Here is a 24,705-nt window from a genome sequence, read left to right on the forward strand (position 1 = left end):
TTGCATTTAAAAAAGTGTATTACATGTGTGTTTACATCTTCTTCCCTACCACATTGCTTGATGTTCTGAGGCGCATGAGCTGTTATGAATTGTTGTTTGTGGAAACACAACAACCTGTTCGGTTCTGTGTGCACGACAAGTAAAACCCGGTGCTGCACCAAGTGGTTCTGTGTGCGCGACAAGTAAAACCCGGTGCTACACCAAGTGGTTCTGTGTGCACGACAAGTAAAACCCGGTGCTACACCAACACATCTTAACACCTTGGAAAATATGTCAGCGCAAATTGGCCTACAATTTCACAAACGTATCAGTGAATGACATTTATTGATAATAAAGGGACGAGGTGCTAAATGTTCAGTCGATACATGATGATGGCTCTTAATACCATGCCAGCCTGAAATACATGCAATGCAGCTGCAGAAGCCGAATTATAGTGTAGACCGATGCCTGTCTGATCTCGCGCTGACATCCGGCGAGCGCACAAGCTAAAGAAGGCCCACATTTCCAAGTGTCTCCATTCTAATTATCATCTATGAATATCAACGGAAATGTTTCCTTACCGGTCCTCTCCTCTTCAAAGAAACATTCTTCCACAACAGAAGATGTAGCTGATGAAGGAATCCCATTTTCCCAGTCTCGCAGTTTAACGGTTAAATTATGACACCGTTAATGAAGTTACCATATAGTGGTGGATTTTTGGAAATGGATTACGAACCATTCCGACGAATTTAAATGACAATTTAGATACGTTTCTGTTGGACAGGCTACACAGACTTGATACAGGCTTATTTGCCCATTTTACCTCTCTCGCTCTGTATCTCTCAACTACAGACGACTGTTTTCCTCCACTGATGGCTAAATATGACTAGCTGTATTTCAGTGGCAAGCCAGGCTGGTATTCTGTATGCAATCACCATCCGCGGAAAAATACAGAAGCATCCAATGGAAACGGTGCTTATGCAATGCCTTAGAATGAACCGAGCACGGTGGGTATAGGGAGAAATATCACGGTCGTGGATTCTAGTGGGCGGAGACTGAGCTACAGTATACCTCTTCTCTCACTGTAATCTAGATACTATTCTTTGAAACACAAAGTCCTTACAGCCAACACCTAGTAGTCTATGTAATACATATAGTTCCAGGATTGTAACCTATTCATTTCAGTGTAGACAGTCTCTCAGTGTTCCCAATTCTGAGTTGTAGAATTCTAGATTTCTTTCTAAATGTTGTTCTTCTTTCCAAAATATTTGTTATGACCATTGCTTTCTCAAATGTTTAGTCATGCACCCACGTGTCACTATGTGTGTGTGTGTGTGTGTGTGTGCACATGTGTGAGAGAGAGAGATTATACAAAGATGGAGACAGACTGAGCATCTCTGTGACATGTCTTTATGCAGTGGTTCTAAATACTAGGGGTCTGGGAGGACCCAAATAAGAATTCTAGTCAAATCTTAAACAAAATCTTGTGTTTCTATCAATTCACTTCTACCACTTGAGGATGATATATTTATGTGTTCCTAAAGAATATACCTGGCCAAAGCAAATTCTTTACTTCTGTTGCCATCTAGTGGTCTTTTTATACATTTTTACTGCTACCATTGTTTAGCCTTACCCTTTATATAATGCGCTTAGTAGGGAATAGGGTTCCATTTGGGGCACAAAAAAGTAGTGCTCTACTTGTTAGCAAGGGAAGTAGGGGTGTGATAAACGTATAAAAACATAGGGAAATGCTCCTCAGTGGTTTATTTGCGAAGGTATGAGAAGATAAAACAAGATTTAAACGTTAGTCCTTTTCAAGCCTTCCATTTTGGTACAATTATCAGTTTAATCAAACAGCTCTTGCGCAGTAGTCAACCTGAGGGTATGGGTCACAGGCGGGACTTGGTCTACCACAGGAGAGAAACTAGGCAGGGCTATGTTTGAACAGATACAGTTCATTCGGAAAGTATTCAGACCCCTTGACTTTTTCCACATTTTGTTAAGTTACAGCCTTATTCTAAAATTGATTAAATGTTTTATTTTCCTTCATCAATCTACACACAATACCCCATAATGACAAAGCAAAAACACATTTTAATTTAAAAAATAAAAAAACAGAAATATGACATTTACATAAGTATTCAGACCCTTTACTCAGTACTTTGTTGAAACACCTTTGGCAGAGATTACAGCCTCGAGCCTTCTTGGATATGATGCCACAAGCTTGGCACACCTGTATTTGGGAAGTTTCTCACATTCTTCTCTGCAGATCCTCTCAAGCTCTGTCAGGTTGGATGGCTTGGTCACCTCCCTGACCAAGGCCCTTCTGTCCCGATTGCTCAGTTTGGCCGGGCGGCCAGCTCTAGGAAGAGTCTTGGTGGTTCCATACTTCTTCCATTTAAGAATGATGGAGGCCACTGTGTTCTTGGGGACCTTCAATGCTGCAGAAATGTTTTGGTACCCTTCCCCAGATCTGTGCCTCGACACAATCCTGTCTCGGAGCTCTACGGACAATTCCTTCGACATCATTGCTTGGTTTTTGCTCTGGCATGCACTGTCAACTGTGGGACCTTATATAGACGGGTGTGTGCCTTTCCAAATCATGTCCAATCAATTGAATTTACCACAGGTGGACTCCAATCAAGTTGTAGAAACATCTCAAGGATGATAAATGGAAACAGGATGCACCTGAGCTTAATTTCGAGTCTCATAGCAAAGGGTCTGAATACTTATGTATATAAGGTATTTCTGTTTTTTTACATATATTTTAGAATAAGGCTGTAACGTAACAAAATGTAGAAAATGTTGAGGGGTCTGAATGCACTGTATGATTCAGAAGTCAATTGGTGGCAAACCATTTGCGAGAAAAGTTGTACTTGGCCACAGAAAACCGTTATTCTGTGGTTATACTGTGGTACCTCTTTCTTCTCTACCAATGACAGGAAAACATTGTGGTTTAGTGATCTGAAAGTTACACCCTTGGTGCCTACTGATGCCCTCATCAGAGGTGATTGTTCTGAGCATACAGCTTAGGTTATTACTGGGGAAATGTTATCAAATGGGAAGTTTGAACATATGAAATGGATTCAGAGCAGAAAACCACTAAACTAGAACTAAACCAACTGATTACGATCTAGTAGAAGCTCAGATTATTTTGGGCTCTTTCATTATTGTGATTGTTTTGTGGTACTGAACATAGGCAAATTTATGAGACCTATCTATAGGAGGTGTAAAATAAGATCTATAATTGGCTAAAATGTAAATAATAATGGAGACAGTCACACTCTAAATATGCTCCCAACAATTTAATACGTACATGTAAAATGTAAATAAAAATGCATTTATTCTTATTCTAGAGTATCTACAAGAGCGCCCTACCATAGCTTAGTTGTAATGTCCAAATTACTGTCATAAAGTCACAACCAAGGGTGTGGTTTGTGGTAACTGTGCATGGTGAGAGAACAGATATGGTGTAGTATAAAAGGAGTGAAAAGGGGTTCATAACAGGATTTCCTACACATTGGTATGTGCCGCTGCCTATTTTACGATATAATCTCAGAGGAGGAAAGTAATCTTCAGTGAGTCTTACCTCCACAGGACAGCGAACACTGACAGACATCCACCTTGTACCTCACCCAGGTGAGTACCACTGAGCCTTGGTGTCATGAGAAGTACAACTGAGCCTTGGTGTCGTGAGACATCTCTATTTGCCAGCGCTACTAAATGGAATGGGGTGCTCATTTGGGTAAATAAATAAAAAAGAACATGGCTTACTACGCATTAGAAAACATGTTTGTTGTTGCAGCCTTTTTGGGACATCTCTGTGATGTGTCTTTATGCACGCTGAATGCAGTGGTTCTAAATACTACGCTATTAGAAAAAAATAAGCTATCTCAAACCTTAAAGGGTTATTTGGCAGTCCCCATAGGAGAACCATTTGAATAACCCTTTTTTAGTTCCAGGTAGAACCCTTTAGGTTCCATGTAGAACCCTTTCCACAGAGGGTTATACATAAAATCCAAAAGGGTTCTATGTGGAACCAAAAAGGGTTTTCCCTGGAACCTAAAAGAGTTCTCCTATGGGGACAGACGAAGAACCCTTTTGGAACCATTTTTTCTAAGAGTGTAGGGGTCTGTGCAGGCCTGAAAAAAGATGTTCCTGTTATGCACATCATGATACATTGTATCTCATTGCATAGCCACAAACAGCAGGCGGGCATTCAGGCATCACACATGATACTCCACACTGCATGAATCAGCACAGTAGAGATAGCAAGAACACTTCAACATGTACCATCTGAAACCATTTCTGTTCCTCTGACTGTCATTTAATCTCCTTTGAAACTATATGGAAGAGGCAGAAAACTTGCCTTCATGTACATGGGCTATGTGAAAAAAAGAGAGATAATTTCCGTTTGTAGTGATATATTAATATTTTCTGATTACTTGAATCAATTAATCAATCCTCAGATACTGTATATTCCATCTCCTGTAAAGCTAATAATTTGCCGTACTCAATGTATTTAACTGTTACAGTGATTGCGAAATACTGACGGTAAATGTGATGGTTATCTTAAAAATAGCAAGAATGGAATGGAAGTGGTATTGTAAAGGTGAAAGTAGAGCTGGTGCAGTTCTCTAAAAGTGACTATTTTCATTCATTAGAGAATCTTTACCCATATTGTTCATGTCCGTATTTATAAAAGGAATTTCAAGAGCTTCTTCCACACTATTCTTCAAGGACTTGATTCACTTAGAAAAGGTACGCTTTTCCTAAGCGATTTGATTGGGCCCTTGAATCTATTGCATACTAACTTATCTTATTGTCTTACCAGGGAGAAAATATGACACTATTTGAGTAACAATCCCAAGGAGATTGTGTGATTCTGGACTAAACTAAAGTACGCCGCAATTCCACCAGTCAGTCTGTTGCCTGCCTGTCATCCCCTGGGTCAGAGATGACTACCTCCATGCCCCTGTTTCTCTCAGGCATTATGCTCCTCAGCATCTCCTCCTATGTGGTCCACCAGAGACTCCTGGCTCAGATAGGGATCGCTCATCAACACGAACCCAGGAACCTCACCATCCTGCTGTGGCACTGGCCTTTCGGCCGTCCCTACAGCCTGGAGGGAGATGTGTGCAGCGACGAGTACGGTATCCCAGGCTGCCTCCTCAGTGACAACACCTCCCTGTTCCCCCAGGCAGACGTGGTGGTCTTTCACCACCATGAGCTGAGGACCGGCCGCTCCTCCCTGCCTCTCCACCTCCCCCGGCCAGTCTCCCAGCGCTGGCTCTGGCTGTCCCTTGAGCCCCCGATGCACAACGGCAACCTGACCCAGTACAATGGACTGTTCAACTGGACCATGAGCTACCGAGGCGACGCTGACATATCCATGCCCTATGGGAAGACAGTTCCGGTTCCACATAACAGTAACAGTAACAGCTATGTGATCCCCAAGAAGGGGGCTTGTCTGGCCAGCTGGGTGGTCAGCAACTACAGGCCTGACCATGCCAGGAGTCAAGTCTACCAGAGCCTGAGGAAGTACATTCCCATAGAGGTGTATGGACGCTGGTCAAAGAGGCCACTGACAGACCAAAGTCTGATACCCATCATTGGCCACTGTAACTTCTACCTGGCTTTTGAAAACTCAGTGGCTTTGGACTACATAACTGAGAAGTTGTGGAGGAATGCCTACCAAGCAGGGGCAGTACCTGTGGTTCTGGGGCCCTCTCGGGCTAACTATGAGGCCCTGGTGCCCCCAGGCTCGTTCATCCATGTCAGTGACTTCAACAGCTCAGAGGGGCTGGCTGTCTTCCTACAGCAGCTGGCCACAGACAGAGGGCGCTATGAGGCTTACTTCAAGTGGCGTCAGACACATGGAATCAAGATGTACACAGACTGGAGAGAGAGGCTCTGTAATATCTGTATTAACTATCAAAGACTGCCAGCTAACAAGGTGTACTACAATCTGGAGGCATGGGCCAGTAGATAACATCATAGATGCTTTTGCTACTGTAGGTTATTTTGTACTATAACTTTTTATTTTAAACATGCAAAATGAAAGTCAGCAGTGAAACTTGAAAGACATTCAGTTCTGCATTGTTTTGGTGGTGTGCCACTTTCACATCAGCCTGATGACATAACAACATTGGCTTTTGGTCCCTAATGCAGAAACACCACAGACAAATCACAACATCTGTTACAAAAGGGAAGTAATTCCTCTAACACCCAGCTTGCTGTCACAATTAATTTTTAGTTCATATATTAGATGCTTTGATTTATTATTACTAGTAGTATGTATTTTTTTCCAGTATCTAATCAGGTTGACAAAATGTGTGTGGGCAAGTGGGAGGGATTGGGAAGGCTCAGGGGAAAGACAAGGCTTTTGGGGATTCGGAGCAGCTTGAATGCTTAAATCTTCAATAAAAAAAGGGGGAAATTGAAATAAGGAAATGACGCAACCTTGTAGGCTAGCTAGCTCATGATGCAATTGTAATGGCACAAGACAATGTCTTTCCCAGCAGTAATATTGAGGGCAAGCTTTCAATGATTTTTCCCTCTCTCAGTATTTGGCTGCTTATAATACGCTACAGTATAGTTCATACCCTTTATTTAGGCATAATGACTAATGCAAGTAAGTTGCCAACCTTAGCATGACTTACTCGATGTAAACCCTTGGCATAGGCAGTTGATGAATGTCCTCCATCACACTCGGTTCAGGGTTTTCCAGATCACACCAATTGAGGCAATTCTCCGTCATTTCTGCCTGGATGTCTCTCCTCCAAGTGCTTCTGGGTCAACCCCTGTTTCTTTTCCCCTGGAAAAGCATAGTAAACCATAAACCAAATCCCTGTACCAATACTTAATTCAAGCAATCCCTCAGATTACTGTGCATTAAAGGTTCCGCATGTCACTCAACTCAAACTACTGTAACTCCTCCGTAACCTTATAACAAATAGTGATGCATGTTATTTAATTTCTAGTTTCAATGATTACACACACACACCAAGGTTGCATCTCAAAATGGCACCCTATTCCCCTACATAGTGCCATTTATAGGGAATAGGGTGCCATTTGGGACACAGCATTAGTTTCTGGTACAGATACTGAGGAGATGTTGCTTTATAATCTCTATATCTAGGGATTCAGGGAACAATAAATGACCACTATGCACTAACTGCTCTGGCCACCAGATTGCCTAAATGCTGAATAAAATCTGGAAACAATAAACATATGCTTTTTACATTTCTTCAGTGGTGTAAAGTACTTAAGTAAAAATTATTTAAGTACTACTTAAGTAGTTGATGGTATATGTACTTTACCTTACTATTTCTATTTTCAAAAATAGTTTACTTTAACTAATGTACTTTTTACTACCTGACACCCAAAAGTTCTTGTTACATTTTGAATGCTTAGCAGGACAGGAAAATGGTCCAATTCACTCACTTATCAAGAGAACATCCCTGGTTATCCCTACTGCCTCTGATCTAGCAGACTCACTGAACACAAATGATTTGTTTGTACATTACAGTGCATTCGGAAAGTATTCAGACCCCTTGACTTTTTCCACGTCTTGTTACGTTACAGCCTTATTCTAAAATTGATTAAATAGTTTTCCCCCCTCAAACTACACACAACACCCCATATTTACAAAGCAAAAAATGTTTGCAAATTACATTTTTTAAACTGAAATATCACATTTACGTAAGTATTCAGACCCTTACTCAGTACTTTGTTGAAGCGCCTTTGGCAGTGATTACAACTTCAAATCTTCTTGGGTATGAAGCTACAAGCTTGGCATCTGTATTTGGGGAGTTTCTCCCATTCTTCTCTGCAGATCCTCTCAAGCTCTGGCAGGTTGGATGGGGAGCGTTGCTGCACAGTTATTTTCAGGTCTCTTCAGAGATGTTCGATCGGGTTCAAGTCCGGGGTCTGGCTGGGCCATACAAGGTCATTCAGAGACTTGTCCCGAAGCCACTCCTGCATTGTCTTGGCTGTGTGCTTAGGGTTGTTGCCCTTCGCCCCAGTCTGGGGTCCTGAGCACTCTGGAGCAGGTTTTCATCAAGGATCTCTCTGTACTTTGCTCTGTTCATATTTGCCTCGATCCTGATTAGGCTCCCAGTCCCTGCCACTGAAAAACATCCCCAATGCATAATGCTGCCACCACCATGCTTCACTGTAGGGATGGTGCCAGGTTTCCTCCAGACGTGACACTTGGCATTCAGGCCAAAGAGTTCAATCTTGGTTTCATCAGACCAGAAAATGTTGTTTCTCATGGTCTGAGAGTCTTTAGGTGCCTTTTGGCAAACTCCAAGCGGGCTGTCATGTGCCTTTTACAGAGGAGTGGCTTCCGTCTGGCCACTCTACCATAATGGCCTGATTGGTGGAGTGCTTCTGGAAGGTTCTCCCATCTCCACAGAGGAACTCTAGAGCTCTGTCAGAGTGGCCATTGGGTTCTTGGTCACCTCCCTGACCAAGGTCCTTCTCCCACGATTGCTCAGTTTGGCCAGGCGGCCAGCTCTAGTAAGAGTCTTGGTGGTTCCAAACTTCTTCCATTTAAGAATGATGGAGGCCACTGTGTTCTTGGGGACCTTCAATGCTGCAGAAATATTTTGGTACCCTTCCCCAGATCTGTGCCTCGACACAATCCTGTCTCGGAGCTCTACGGACAATTCCTTTGACCTCATGGCTTGGTTTTTGCTCTGACATGCACTGTCAACTGTGGGACCTTATATAGACATGTGTGTGCCTTTCCAAATCATGTCCAATAAATTGAATTTACCACAGGTGGACTCCAATCAAGTTGTAGAAACATCTCAAGGCTGATCAAATCAAATCACATTTTATTTGTCACATGCGCCGAATACAACAGGTGTAGACCTTACAGTGAAATACTTCCTTACAAGCCCTTAACCAACAATGCAGTTTTAAGAAAGAATACAAAAAACTAAAACAAAAAAGAAACCCTAAGCAATATAAAATAATACTGAATAAAAGTAACAAATAATTAAAGAGCAGCAGCAAAAATATCAATAGCGAGGCTATATACAGGGGATACCGGTACCGAGTCAATGTGCGGGGGCACCGGTTAGTCGAGGTAATTGGGGTAATACGTACATGTAGGTAGAGTTATTAAAGTGACTATGCATAGATAATAAACAGAGTAGCAGCAGCGTAAAAGAGGGGTGGGGGGCAATGCAAATAGTCTGGGTAGCCATTTGATTAGATGGCTTGGGGGTAGAAGCTGTTTAGAAGCCTCTTGGACCTAGACTTGGCGCTCCGGTACCGCTTGCCGTGCGGTAGCAGAGAGAACAGTCTATGACTAGGGCGGCTGGAGTCATTGACAATTTTTAGGGCCTTCCTCTGACACCGCCTGGTATAGAGGTCCTGGATGGCAGGAAGCTTGGCCCCAGTGATGTACTGGGCCGTACGCACTACCCTCTGTAGTGCCTTGCGGTCGGAGGCCGAGCAGTTGCCATACCAGGCAGTGATGCAACCAGTCAGGATGCTCTCGATGGTGCAGCTGTATAACATTTTGAGGATCTGAGGACCCATGCCAAATCTTTTCAGTCTCCTTAGGGGGAATAGGTTTTGTCGTGCCTTCTTCACGACTGTCTTGGTGTCCTTGGACCATGTTAGTTTGTTGGTGATGTGGACACCAAGGAACTTGAAGCTCTCAACCTGCTCCACTACAGCCCTGTTGATGAGAATGGGGTCGTGCTCGGTCCTCTTCTTTTTCCTGTAGTCCACAATCATCTCCTTTGTCTTGATCACGTTGAGGGAGAGGTTGTTGTCCTGGCACCACACGGCCAGGTCTCTGACCTCCTCCCTATAGGCTGTCTCGTCGTTGTCGGTGATCAGGCCTCCCACTGTTGTGTCATCGGCAAACTTAATGATGGTGTTGGAGTCGTGCCTGGCCATGCAGTCATGAGTGAACAGGGAGTACAGGAGGGGACTGAGCACACACCCCTGATGGGCCCCCGTGTTGAGGATCAGTGTGGCGGATGTGTTGTTACCTACTCTTACCACTTGGGGGCGGCCCGTCAGGAAGTCCAGGATCCAGTTGCAGAGGGAGGTGTTTAGCCCCAGGGTCCTTAGCTTAGTGATGAGCTTTGAGGGCACTATGGTGTTGAACGCTGAGCTGTAGTCAATGAATAGCATTCTCACATAGGTGTTCCTTTTGTCCAGGTGTGAATGGGCAGTGTGGAGCGCAATAGAGATTGCATCATCTGTGGATCTGTTGGGGCGATATGCAAATTGGAGTGGGTCTAGTGTTTCTGGGATAATGGTGTTGATGTGAGCCATGACCAGCCTTTTGAAGCACTTCATGGCTACAGACGTGAGTGCTACGGGTCGGTAGTCATTTAGACTGGTTACCTTAGTGTTCTTGGGCACAGGGACTATGGTGGTCTGCTTGAAACATGTTGGTATTACAGACTCAGACAGGGAGAGGTTGAAAATGTCAGTGAAGACACTTGCCAGTTGGTCAGCGCATGCTCGGAGTACACGTCAATGAAAACAGGATGCACCTGAGCTCAATTTCGAGTCTCATAGCAAAGGGTCTGAATACTTATGTAAATAAGATATTTCTGTTTTGTATTTTATTTATTTTTATTAGCAAAAATGTCTACAAACCTGTTTTCGCTTTGTCATTATGGGTATTGTGTGTAGATTGCTGAGGTATGTTTTTTATTTAATCAATTTTAGAATAAGGCTGTAACGTAACAAAAGGTGGAAAAAGTCAAGGGGTCTGAATACTTTCCGAAGGCACTGTATATCTGAGTGTTGGCGTGTGCCTGGCTATCTGTAAAGTTTTTTTATAAAGAAAGAAAATTGTGCTGTCTGGTTTGCTTCAGTATAATACTTAAGTATATTTTGATACTTAAGTATATTTTAGCAATTACATTTATGTTTGATACTTAAGTACATTTAAAACCAAATACTTAGACTTTTACTCAAGCAGTATTTTACTGGGTGACTTTCACTTTTGCTTGAGTCATATTCTATCAAGGTATCTTTACTTTTACTCAAGTATGACAATTGGGTACTTTTTCCACCACTGCATTTCTTGTGAGTTTAGAATACATCACTACTTGTTTTAAAGGCTATTAACATACATTTTGGTTTTTGGAGATCCCAGTTAGTTGTTTTCATTTAAAAACAATCTTCACTTGAAACTTTAAATCATCTTCCAACATGATAGTCCATTATATCATAAAAAAACACAGCACAGACCATGTTGCAGTTAAGATAATATAAATATTTTATTAGATTTTTCTGATATGTCTTCATGCATCATGTTCAACAATCCCAGTAGTAGTAAAAGAGGTTGTTCATCTCTCAGGGTTGGTTTGTTAATTAACCTGTAGTCCAGAGGGGGAGTTTACTGTAGAAAAGGGCAGTCACTAATCACTCCTGGAGATTCTTAACCATCCATATTCGTGAAATGGAAAAACCTGGGAATTTTGGGAAGGTATCAGCATTTTGCAACCCTAGGGCCTAGGGGACAGTATTGATGTACATGTAACTGCCAAAATAAAGGAAACCCTATAGTAAATGAGGGATACAAAGTACTTTATATTGATGCAGTAGCTTTTCTCAATAATCAAAAAAGAGCTTCTTAGCAAAGAGCAACTTCTCAAAGAGCAACTTCTCTGTTAAATCCACTTCAATCAGTGTAGATGAAGGGGAGACAGGTTTAAGAATGATTTTTAAGCCTTGAGACAATTGAGTGTGTGCCATTCAGAGGGTGAATGGCCAAAATATTTAGGTGCCTTTAAACAGGGTATGGTAGTTGGTTCCAGGCACACTGGTTTGAGTGTCAAGAACTGCAACACTGCTGGGTTTTTCAACACTCAAGTTTCCCGTGTGTATCAAAAATGTTCCACCACCCAAACGACATCCAGCCAACTGGACACAACTGTGGGAAGCATTGGAGTCAACATGGGCCAGCATCCCTGTGGAACGCTTTCAACACCTTGTAGAGTCCAGGCCCTGACGAATTGAGGCTGTTCTGAGGGTTAAAGGAGGTGCAACTCAATATTAGGAATGTGTTCCTAATGTTTTGTGCATTCAGTGTATATACAAAACATTTGACTGCACTGGGCCTTTAAGCAATTAACATCCCATCATGCTTTGGGTCATGTATAAAAATGCCAAGTTGCCCATTATTTTGGCTATAATGGCTAGAAGCAAAGATATGTGATTTTGAAAGAGGGGTCTGAAAGGTTTAAAGGGTGTGTGTGTCTCAGTCACCAGATCTCAACCCAATTCAACACTTATGGGAGGTTCTGGCGCGGCCCGAGACAGCGTCTTCCACCATCAACAAAACATCAAATTATGGAATGTATTGTGGAAGAATGGTGTCACGTCCTTCCAATAGAGTTCCAGACACTTGTAGAATCTATGCCAAAGTGTATTGCAGCCGTTCTGGAGGCTTGTGGTGGCAAAACTTCCTATTAAGACGCTTTATGTTGGGGTTTCCTTTATTCTGGCAGTTACCTGTAGGTATGTGGTAAAAGTCAAGGTTTAATGTTCAGCATCTTAACCGTAAGTCATCTAGGCCTACATCAATGGATGGGTCCATTCTAAGAGACTCCTCTTTCTATCTTACATACATTGTTCTTGAAGCCTAAAGGGGGAAATAAAATGGTCTGCATCCACAAATCATTCATGTTGCAGTATGTGTCGGACTACCTTTTCCTTCAGTATGAGAGAGTTAAGAGGCAGAGAGTTAGGGAAACGGTTAAGTAAATAGAAGAGCTAATGACATCAGCGTTCCTGAGAGACAACAGCAATAGGCAACTTCTGAAAAGACTATGTCCCAAATGGCACCCTATTCCCTATAGTGCACTACTTTTGACCAGGGCCTATCTGGCTTCATAAAAAGTAATGCACTATATAAGGAATGGGGTGCAATTTGGGACTCACTTTAGGCTAAAGAAAACAGTGGTTCATTTGACACAGCAATCAGAAATATAGACTAATAATATGTGTACAAATACATAATTAGTGACAGTTTGCTATCTCTGTACAGTACACGTCCGTGGCTATTTACATAAACATCACAAATCATGGGGACAAGCCATGTTAATTAATCTGATACTGTATATGTACACAATGGGGTTGCTCTGTTTCAGAGTTCTGTAAAGAAGTTCCAAATTCCTTTGAAATCATTCAAGTTATCTAAATATCATTAGCAAGTTTACACAGGAAACTTGAATAACAAACAAATGCATATAGACTTTTATCCCTTTTCAGCAGAACACAGTCATGCATAGAGGGACCATATACATAGTGATAATATAATGGATACATAAGAGAGCTTTAACAGGTCAGGTTTACCGTACGCGCTGCATGTATACATGAAAGTCAAATAAAATAATTATATTTAAAAAAGTTACCTTTTTGGTAATGAAGAAAGTCAATGAGTTTATTCAGATATTTAGGATGCATAATTAATGGCACTTTATTCCCTATATATGTGTATGTAGGGAATGAGGTGCCGTTTGGAATGCAGACATTTAGTTTGGCCAATGATTAGCATTGACAGCCTTATAATTGTACTATGCCAACCATTCCCCATCTCAGTTTCAAAGGCTTCAAAGGCTCTGCAGTTCCATAATCATTTATAGGACCAGTTGTCAACCCTACAGCTACCTATTGAACCTGTCTGTGGGTATCTGTCGTATAAAGCAGGGTTGTATTCATTAGTGAACACCGTAGCAAGACTTTTTGCAATGGAAAATGAAAACAAAGCATTTCTTGTTGGAACAGTTGAGGCATAGTCCCTCCCTATTTGTCAGTTTTCTTCTGTTTGGTTTCTAGTGAATATGACCCAGGCGTTCTTCTGTACAGGTGTGACACAGAGCTGAGGACTGAAGGGGAGAGCAGAACTTGGAGAATCTTATCCATCATCATATACACTAATCTCTCAGTCAGTTAGTTGGCTGATGTGTGCACATGTTTGACAGATAAACGTACAAAGAATATTACAAGATCAATTCCACAAGAGATAAGCACTAACATATAACAATAAGGAATGGATATTTTATGCCAAACGGAAAGGTACAATATCATGTAGGTTTTCTGAGTGCGAGAGATGTCATTGGACCCAGATATCAGTCCGATCCAAGAGGAGATTCACCTGCATGTCACTTCAATCTGCCATTTCGATACAGTCCATCACTCCTCTTCCTCCTTCTCACGTCCGTCTTTCTCACAACTTCCAATCATCCCTTCTTCTCTCCTTACAAACTTGCCACCCTGCCGTGTTAGGAGTGTATCATGTGAGACAGGTTAGAGAGAGAAACCTGATGTGTGTTTGTAGGTGTGTGAGTGAGTGTAATTTGATCTTCCTGTACATGTAGGATGATATCTTTTATAGGTGCATATCAGAATGTCCAGGGTTGTCAGGGTTACTTGTGGCTCCGCTGAAGGTAAAGGGTGGAATCATCAAACAAAGGATTCTTCACCTCCATTTCCCCCGTCTAAAGAGAGAGAGAGAGAGTTAGTGGCAACCTGCCATGAGATGAGGAAGAACATGTAGTTTATATAACTATGATTAGTAGTATTTAGTCCATTTATTTCCCCCCTCCCCAGATTAAAATTGTTACTTGATAATTCTGTTCTGATTTACATACCCTGTTCATTTTCTGTTGTTAATTGCTCTATTTTCTAATGTAACATTGTGCTTTGGCAATATGTATCAATACGTCATGCCAATAAAGCAAATGCGAGAGAGAGAGAGAGCGTGCGAGAGAGTGAGAGGTCTGTAGCCTACTGTGTGTAAAATATAAATGTACAGTATTTAACTAAAATGTATTCAAACTAGGAGGTAAATATATATTGGATATCAGTCATATCGTTGCCTCTACCATGCCTGCTACTGTCCTGCATGTCTATGCAGTACACTATATGTGCACCAGGTACATCTGTCTCTTACCGGGGCCAGTCCAGGGCACTCGTACACCGTGAAATCCCCATCCTCATTCTCCTCATCTGACGTGGCCCCAGAGTCAGGCACCTTGGGTTCATCCCTGTGTCTGGAGAAGAAGAAAAAATACAGAACAGAACACTGAGTCATGGAGGTATCCAAACATCACACCACAACCCACAATTCACCCTGATATAGACTGACAGGAGGACAGGCGAGGAGAAGGAGAGGCGAGACATGGGCTGTGTCTGGAAACGTTAATAGCTTTCTTCCGCTGTCCTTTTCCCCTCAATTCCTGTTAAAACACATTGGAGCGCCACCAAGTAGCTTTACAAAGGAGGAAACAAGGAATTGACAGCTAGTAACTTTTTTAGACAGCCAGGGACAGTGAGGGAAAAAAGTATTTGATCCCCTGCTGATTTTGTACGTTTGCCCACTGACAAAGAAATGATCAGTCTATAATTTTAATGGTAGGTTTATTTGAACAGTGAGAGAGAGAATAACAACAACAAAATCCAGAAAAATACGTCAAAAATGTTATAAATTGATTTGCATTTTAATGAGGGAAATAAGTATTTGACCCCCTCTCAATCAGAAAGATTTCTGGCTCCCAGGTGTCTTTTATACAGGTAACGAGCTGAGATTAGGAGCACACTCTTAAAGGGAGTGCTCCTAATCTCAGCTTGTTACCTGTATAAAAGACACCTGTCCACAGAAGCAATCAATCAATCAGATTCCAAACTCTCCACCATGGCCAAGACCAAAGAGCTCTCCAAGGATGTCAGGGACAAGATTGCAGACCTACACAAGGCTGGAATGGGCTACAAGACCATCGCCAAGCAGCTTGGTGAGAAGGTGACATCAGTTGGTGCGATTATTCGCAAATGGAAGAAACACAAAAGAACTGTCAATCTCCCTCGACCTGGGGCTCCATGCAAGATCTCACCTCGTGGAGTTGCAATGATCATGAGAACTTTGAGGAATCACCCCAGAACTACACGGGAGGATCTTGTCAATGATCTCAAGGCTGCTGGGACCATAGTCACCAAGAAAACAATTGGTAACACACTACGCCGTGAAGGACTGAAATCCTGCAGCGCCCGCAAGGTCCACCTGCTCAAGAAAGCACATATACAGGGCCGTCTGAAGTTTGCCAATGAACATCTGAATGATTCAGAGGAGAACTGGGTGAAAGTGTTGTGGTCAGATGAGACCAAAATCAAGCTCTTTGGCATCAACTCAACTCGCCGTGTTTGGAGGAGGAGGAATGCTGCCTATGACCGCAAGAACACCATCCCCACCGTCAAACACGGAGGTGGAAACATTATGCTTTGGGGGTGTTTTTCTGCTAAGGGGACAGGACAACTTCACCGCATCAAAGGGACGATGGACAGGGCCATGTACCGTCAAATCTTGGGTGAGAACCTCCTTCCCTCAGCCAGTGCATTGAAAATGGGTCGTGGATGGGTATTCCAGCATGACAATGACCCAAAACACACGGCCAAGGCAACAAAGGAGTGGCTCAAGAAGAGGCACATTAAGGTCCTGGAGTGGCCTAGCCAGTCTCCAGACCTTAATCCCATAGAAATTCTGTGGAGGGAGCTGAAGGTTCGAGTTGCCAAACGTCAGCCTCGAAACCTTAATGACTTGGAGAAGATCTGCAAAGAGGAGTGGAACAAAATCTCTCCTGAGATGTGTGCAAACCTGGAAACGTCTGACCTCTGTGATTGCCAACAAGGGTTTTGCCACCAAGTACTGTCACGTTTTGCAGAGGGGTCAAATAATTATTTCCCTCATTAAAATGCAAATCAATTTATAACATTTTTGATATGCGTTTTTCTGGATTTTGTTGTTGTTATTCTGTCTCTCACTGTTCAAATAAACCTACCATTAAAATTATAGACTGATCATGACTTTGTCAGTGGGCAAACGTACAAAATCAGCAGGGGATCAAATACTTTTTTCCCCCACTGTATGTCTGGTTACCAGAAAGACGGACAGACTGGAGCTAGAAGGCCAGGGGCATGACTCACTTCTCAAGGGAGAGCATCTGCTGTTTCTGGTGTTGGTAGTGGTACATCTGAGCACTCTGAGCCAGCCTCTTATCCCCAGGCTTCAGGCAGGGCACAAGATTACATTAGAGGGCATGGTACTCCACCAGACAATATCTGTATCCCAGATGGCACCCTACTCCCTACACAGTACATTACTTTTGACCAGACTATATAGGAAACGGGTGCCATTTGGGACTGTTTCAATAGAACATTATTGTACAGAACATTTGATTGTTTCAATGTGATTAGTATGGTATTGTGTTGCCAAATCAAATCAAACTTTATTTAAAGTGCATTTAAAATCAAAACACACTTTACAGTAAAACAATACAATGATGATAAAAACAAACAAGAGGCAATAAAATAGATAAATAAAAATACAAACTTAACATGAAAGATAACATAGGACATTTTTTTCTAAAATAACATTTCTATGATTTCTATTATAACCATGACTTTGTAATGCGATTGTGTGCTGTACTCACCACATTGTTGTCATAGGAATGGGGCCTCATACCCCCATAAGCAGGGTAGTCTACCTTCTGAGCCAGACGCACACCTCTCTGCAACCTGAGATGATACAGGGACATCAGAGTTAGTTATATGCTATACCCAGCACATTGTACATTGGACATCCAACTGTGATGAATGTGGTTCTATTTTGTAAAATGTTATTTCTTCTTTGTCAGCATTTGTTATAACATGGAATAGATTACAGACTAACTTTTTTCAGTTGATGGCACCAATTCTGACCTGACCTGTGTCCCATATTGTACCTGCATTCCATACAGAACTAGGCTAATGACTAGCCAGCTTTTAAATTACCATGCCCTTGTAGGGCTTGACATTCAGGTAAATTTGCCAGTGGCACACTGGGCCAGTGCCAACTGAAAGCTACTAGCCACAATAAAAAAATACTGCCCCGGTAAAGCAGATGATGCGCGCATCATATAAATGTCATCTTTAAATTTGCGGGCTGAGCAAGTAGCCTATAATGACCTACCCTCCATACACAAATAATGACATTTTAACTTGACAATATCATATTTGCATTGATTGTTTAGAGGGAAAAAATTTAACCTTTACGCAATCTCAAAAAGGGTATTATTGTTCGAGATTTTGAACAGTTGTAGGGCCCTATTTAAATTTTCCCTGGTTTCTCCAAGTTCTTTCAGGTTTTCACTTTTGAAATATTTTATTTTAAGTCCAGAACAATGCTTAAACTACACCAGAAGAGATAGTTGTGTTTGGCTAGCGGTGTTTTGTACTGTACAATGTAGCCATGATGTGATGGCAGAGTTCGCTAAAAGTTTTTTGGGGAAGGTCTTTCGAAATGTTCATTCAAACAGCGCATGGTGACTGAATAGCGCCTCGCAAAGTCAATTAAGACTTTGGATCAAACTTTTTGAATACCTGGTTTGCATACCCATTGTTGCATACCGATTGATGTTTGAATAAATATTGATAAAAAAAACAAAAAAACATTTGTGAACCAAAAACGTAACCAGCTAAAAACATTGGTGTCGCACTGCCAAGTCAAAGGGTCGCAAATGTGAGGATTTTGGTTGCAGTTTTGAGCCCTGGATTAAAGTTTAAACCAATATAAATCTAATCTCCCTGAATTTGCTTTGTAATCATTTTACAGATATTGTCATGTAGCCAGTTAAGCCTCAGTTGTTTATTAATACTGAGTCAGTCGAGACTCTAAAACGGTTAAATTGAGTAAATCTCTACTCGTCTATACAACTGAAGTGCATACAATTTACAATCAGCACATTAAACGTACACTAAAACGAAGCAACAACGTGATTACTAGAAACATACCAAACTGTCCGTTCAGAAAACGGTTAAGTCAATGTACTGTAAAGCACCACACAACATGTAACAAACCAAAGTCAACTGGACCAAGATGCAGATGTAGGGAGAATTTTACCTGATCCAACAGACGCCAGCCAAGAGCAAGGCCACAGATCCCATGACCACAAACACACTGGTCACGACTGTAAAGAGGTAAAGAAAGGGTGTTAGGAAAATAGGATGGAAACGGCTGGTAGAGGAAAGGGAAGACATATCTATTAAAGGGTATAGATCAGAAGAGAAGAACAACCGACACTGCCTGGGTTACTTCATGGACTAGGAGAAGTAAGGGGGACAGGAAAGATAGTCCATTCACAAGTTTGTGTGCATCCCAAATTGCACCCTGGGAATATGGTGCCATTTGGGGCAATCGAAACTTCAGTTAAGAGCATAGAGCAGTTAAAGTCAATGCAGCATTCACAAGATAATCAGGATGTGGAAAAACCTCAGATTGGGGAAGAATGGTTCCCCTGTTCAAAATGTCCATGAGAAATGTGTCGATAATACTGGAACGTTCTGGACTCATATACATATACAGAGGAAAGCATTTAGCAAAACATAAAAAGTAATAAGGAAGGTTACATGCCAATAAACACATGATTGTTGGAGGGGTAAGGGATGATCAGGGGCCCTCTACGAACTGCTGGGATGTGGGTGGTGGTGGGCGCTGTCATTGTGGGGGTGGCTGTAGTCGTGTTATTCGGGGCTGTAGTGGGGCTGTGTGTCGCAGGCTGCTCTGTGGTAGGCTGTTGGGTGAGGATCATGGATCTGTCATCCTCCTCGGCTTTGGAAAAATCCTGAGAGAGAGGAGCTAGGAGATACAAAAAGGAGAGAATTCATGGTAATTGATAGCAAGGAAAACTATACTACTAATATAGCAAATTATATGGTAATTCTGGTCACATTATGCTAATACTATGCGATTAAAACATTTGTCAATCGGGCCTCCCGAGTGGTGCAGCGGTCTAAGGCATCACTACAGACCCGGGTTCGATCCCAGGCTGTGTCACAACCGGCCGTGACCTGGGGTCCCATAGGGCGGCACACAATTGGCCCAGCGTCGTCCGGGTTAGGGGAGGGTTTGGCCAGGGGGGGCTTTACTTGGCTCATCGCGCTCTAGTGACTCCTTGTGGCGGGCCGGGCACCTGCAGACCATAGGGCTCTGGTCAAAAGTATGGCACTGTAAAGCCAAAGGTTTGTCCTCTCACCTGGATGTTTGACCCCTGACTCCTTCTGTTGGCTGATGATGGTGGACAGGAAGTCTATCTCCTCATCCACTTCAGGGAACGTGGTCACTTTGCCCGCTGAAAGGAGAAAGATGATATCTTGGTCATTGGGTTTCAATGATTACAACGAGAGGAGAGAGGAGAAGACAGAGGTAGATGCAGAGAGATAACAATTCCTCCTCCACCATCTAGGTGATTGCAGGTATGAGTCAGATCTACAGTCACCAATGATGACCTCCTACTCCACCATAGTGCCTATGGGGAATGTTTTCCCACAACAAATCAGTCATCAGATACTGATAACATAGGCTACACTTAATCAACTGCACAAGCGATTGATATCCATACAGAATGACAGGCTACGAAATAATACAGCCACAGAGCCATAGTCACACTACTGTAGAGATCAAGCGTCTATTCGTCCTATAATCGTATTAATAGTAGTGCTGTGGGTCTTTGCTTTATCTTGGCCAGGTCGCAGTTGTAAATGAGAACTAGTTCTCAACTGGCTTACCTGTTTAAATAATGGTGAAATAAATAAATAAGGGTGGCAGATCAGCAGGAAAACCACAATATCAAGCGTCTATTCGTCCTACAATTGTATTAATAGTAGTGCTGTGGGTCAGATCAACAGGAAAACCACAGCACTGCTGACTAAGGGAAATACAGAGTCTTTGGTACTTGACTCCAGATGCATACACTTTAATGGGAAGCTAACATGGCCGCCATATGGAATTACACAGTGTCATCATGTAAATGCATCATATTGCATCTTTACTGAACAAAAATATAAAACGCAACATGCAACAATTTCAAAGATTTTACTGAGTTACAGTTCATTTAAGGAAATCAATCAATTGAAATAAATAAATTAGGCCCTAATCTATGAATTTTCCATGACTGGGTAGGGGTGCAGCCATGGGTGGGCCTGGGAGGGCATAGGCCCACCCATTTGGCAGCCAGGCCCACACACTGGGGAGCCAGGCCCAGCCAATCAGAATGAGTTTTTCCCCACAAAAGGACTTTATTACAGACAGAAATACTACTCAGCACCCCCTCAGACGATCCCGCAGGCGAAGAAGCCGGATGTGGAGGTCCTGGGCTGGCATGGTCTGCAGTTGTGATGCCAGTTGGAAGTACTGCCAAATTCTCTAAAACGACATTGGAGGCGGCTTATGGTAGATAAATTAACACTAAATTCTCTGGCAACAGCTCTGGTGGACATTCCTGCAGTCAGCATTTGCAGGCTCCCTCAAAACTTGAGACATCTGTGGTGTTGTGTGACAAAACTGCACATTTTAGAGTGACCTTTTATTGTCCCCAGCACAAGGTGTACCTGTGTAATCATGCTGTTTAATCAACTTCTTGATATGCCACACCTGTCAGGTGGATGGATTATCTTGGCAAAGGAGAAATGCTCACTAATAGGGATGTAAACAAACTTGTGCTCAGAATTTGAGAGAAACAAGCTTTTTGAGGAATTCCAGTTAAAAAGCACTCGTCCATGCTGCCCTCATGTGGCCAGTGTGGATAAACACATGCACCTACAACAACAAGTGGGTCGACGATCAGTGTAAGGATCCAAATCAAATCATTGCGCAAACACAAACTGCAGCCTTGTACAAGCATTAAATATCTTTGTGTTTGCAGAATCGACATGCTGCATGTTGCTTACATTGGATTGGTGTGCGATTCATCAAAGGGTTACTATATCAACAGTAATTAATGATGCTGGTTTCACAGGTGAGGTGAGAGCAGTGAGGTGATAAACTGCATAGCAGCACAGTGCTGTAAGTGTTAGAATGTGTGTGTGTGTGGGGGGGGGATCATGCAAGGTATGTTTGCTTTAGAGTGTGTGGACGTAATGTAGCTCCGTTTTCCATGGAGACAGACAGCTTTTTGGTGCAGTGTGTGGTACTGTTGTGTGTGTATGTATGAGACTGAGTAAGCCAGTGATACGGTATGGTGCTGGCTGGGTCAAAGAGAGAGAATCTCTGTGTGGGTGGGTGTCTTTGAGAGAGTGAATGCGAGGTGCTTTCGTGCATATGTGTGTGTGTGTGTGTGGGAGAGTGGTGCAGTGTGTGTATGTGAGAGAGAGTGTGTGTGTGCACGCATGCTTGTATTTGTGTGTAAGAGAGAGTCTGTACAGCACATATTAGTGAGAGTGGGGGAATGTGTCGCAGTGTGTGGGTGGATAGGTCAGCGTCTCTGCCATGCAGAGGTGCTCTGAGCGTGTGGGTGGAGGGCAGAAGAGGTAGGGAGAGAACGAGAGAGAGAGAGAGAGAGAGAGAGAGAGAGGGAGCGAGAGGGAGCGAGAGAGAGAGAAGTAGAGAAAGAGGGAGGGAGATGAGAGCGAAATCATGAATGAAAACCATAACCAGGGCAACAGACAGAGGAGCCAAGAAAGGGAGGGGAGAGGAGAGAAGAGGGAGGGGAGGAGGGGGAGGAGAGGAGGAGGAGGGGGTCAGAGTCAGACTAAATACGTGGTTCAGAGATGAAGAACCGTAAAGGAACATAAGCCGCCTCCAACGTTGTTTTAGAGAATTTGGCAGTACGTCCAACCGGCCTCACAACCGCAGACCACGTGTGATGACGTGCAGCAGCTTGCATGGATTTGTAGTCTTGGATGATGTCTACTTTGATGCTAATTAGCATTTTTGAATCAGAGTAAAGAGTCGAATATATTGATAAAATCCACCTTGTCCGAGAGAGATTTAAATGGATATCAAAATGTCACACCAGGGTAAGGCTACACGAAACACAGCCCTTATTTGAAGTGTTTCTAAAATCTACAATGGATAAAATGAATGGTGGAAAAACAACTGGAACCATTTCAATGTTTGACTGCTAGGTTTTATGGGTATTATGACGCGTCCAATATGGTGCTCAATAGTCCCATATAGTAGCCGACTAAACTCAACACGATTTACGATGGAGTTGAGCAGCAGCTGGTGTGAGCAGACTGGTGCTCCGATGTCACAAAAATATTTTTGTAACAAACTGATTTCAGCACCCAAAGAATAGCCTGCAATTACACAGAACAACGTTGTTTATTGTTTTTTTAATTAAAAAAAACAATTTTATGTGACGTCGGAGCTCCAGTCAGTCCACACTAGTCGCCGCTCAACTCCAATGAAAATCGTTGAGTTTAGAATCGGCTACATGTATAGTTGAACCATGATAAATCTGGTTTCTTTTTCTATTCACACAGTAAGACAAAAGGCCTCACTGCTTGTCTCCTGTCCTGTCAAATGAAATGAGTAAATGTCATTAAGTATTGAATTGAAAACCACAGAGCCCTTTTTCAGTCTGGCTCCCTTCTAGCTGTGGTCGATGGCATATGGGTCTTAATGACGCAAGCCAGTGATGCATATATTATTGATCTATTCCATATTGATAGCAGGACACAATATATTTGAGACAGAGAAAATGTTGCACCTGAAACCAATGCAAATTAGTCATCTCCAGATGCAATTTCCAGTAATCTGGTGGCCACAGTTAAAGTGGCAATCTGGGATTTAAACAACAGTTAATAGTGCACAACATAGGGAATAGGGTGTGTTTGGGAGGCACACAGGACACAGTGGCAACAGAAATATGAGTCATACTGCAGCTCAATGTGCTAATGTAATTATTCTGTCACATTTCCTCAAAATGTTCTCTGTTTGTCGAGTGGGTGGTTGGGGCTGGGTAAAGACCAATCTCTTGTTTGAACATGTTGTCTCTGCTAATATTGCCTTGTTTTGGGGGAAATGACCTGAAATAGGTAACTGTTTGCCCTATGTGTCTAGCAGCCATTGTCTACTGGAAATAGTCTGCTGCTTGCCCTATGTGCTTAGTGGCCATGGTCTCAAGTGTATTACATAGAATTGTTCCAGGTGTTTTGTAAGTGAGCGAGCTATACTGCAGGGCAGGGTTCCCCAACTGGCAGCCTGCGTGCGGTGGTTTAATTTGGCCCCCCAAGTTTTCTGATTAACAGAAAAATGTATATATACACTGAACAAAAATATTACTGCAACATGTAAAGTGTTGGTCCCATGTTTCATGGGCTGAAATAAAAGATCCCAGAAATCTTCCATACACACAAAAAGATTCTCTCAAATTTAGTGCACAATTTTGTTTACATCCCTGTTAGTGAGCATTTCTCCTTTGCAAAGATAATACATTCACCCTACCATAAGCTGCCTCCAATTTCGTTTTAGACAATTTGGCAGTCCCTCCAACCGGCCTCACAACCGCAGATCACGTTCAACCACGCCAGCCCAGGACCTCCACATCCGGCTTCCTCACCTGCGGATCGTCTGAGACCAGCCACCCGGACAGCTGATGAAACGGAGGAGTATTTCTGTCTGTAATAAAGCCCTTTTGTGGGTTGGCTCCCCAGTGGGTGGGCCTGTCTCCCAAGTGGGTGGGCCTGTGCCCTCCCAGGCCCACCCATGTCTGTGCCCCTGCCCAGTCATGTGAAATCCACAGATTAGGGCCTAATGGATTTATTTCATATGACTGATTTCCTTATATGAACTGTAACTCAGTAAAATTCTTGAAATTGTTGTTGCGTTGAGTGAGAAAGTGAGTGGGAGAGAGAGGATATGCCATGACCTTGGTGTGGCATAGGGATCAGCATTAAAACAAGCCAGAGCTTCAGCCACCCACA

General features: G+C 42.7%; 3 protein-coding genes across 3 annotated transcripts in view; 1 reads left to right on the forward strand and 2 right to left on the reverse strand.

The window, feature by feature from the left end:
• abca2 (ATP-binding cassette, sub-family A (ABC1), member 2) overlaps positions 1-938 on the reverse strand; it is a 91,169-nt gene extending 90,231 nt beyond the window's left edge. The window contains exon 1 of the mRNA XM_084176447.1: positions 561-938. Coding sequence (XP_084032573.1) covers positions 561-626 — 66 coding nt within the window. The 5' untranslated portion in view covers positions 627-938. The remainder of the gene's footprint in view (positions 1-560) is intronic.
• Positions 939-4,936: 3,998 nt separating this feature from the next.
• LOC311141028 (alpha-(1,3)-fucosyltransferase 7-like) lies at positions 4,937-5,971 on the forward strand (the record flags this gene model as incomplete). Its single annotated transcript, XM_084176309.1, has 1 exon — positions 4,937-5,971. One exon carries the CDS (start codon positions 4,937-4,939, stop codon positions 5,969-5,971), a length of 1,035 nt encoding a protein of 344 aa, XP_084032435.1.
• A 5,275-nt stretch (positions 5,972-11,246) lies between these two features.
• LOC311141239 (neural proliferation differentiation and control protein 1-like) overlaps positions 11,247-24,705 on the reverse strand; it is a 44,345-nt gene continuing 30,886 nt past the window's right edge. Inside the window, exons 3-9 of the mRNA XM_084176502.1 lie at positions 20,034-20,129; positions 19,412-19,636; positions 18,902-18,968; positions 17,454-17,538; positions 16,948-17,027; positions 14,924-15,023; positions 11,247-14,468 (exon numbers count right to left, since the gene is read on the reverse strand). Coding sequence (XP_084032628.1) covers positions 14,397-14,468; positions 14,924-15,023; positions 16,948-17,027; positions 17,454-17,538; positions 18,902-18,968; positions 19,412-19,636; positions 20,034-20,129 — 725 coding nt within the window. The 3' untranslated portion in view covers positions 11,247-14,396. The remainder of the gene's footprint in view (positions 14,469-14,923; positions 15,024-16,947; positions 17,028-17,453; positions 17,539-18,901; positions 18,969-19,411; positions 19,637-20,033; positions 20,130-24,705) is intronic.

Source organism: Coregonus lavaretus, assembly GCF_964263955.1.
Source record: "Coregonus lavaretus genome assembly, chromosome: 14".
Taxonomy (NCBI): Eukaryota; Metazoa; Chordata; class Actinopteri; order Salmoniformes; family Salmonidae; genus Coregonus; species Coregonus lavaretus.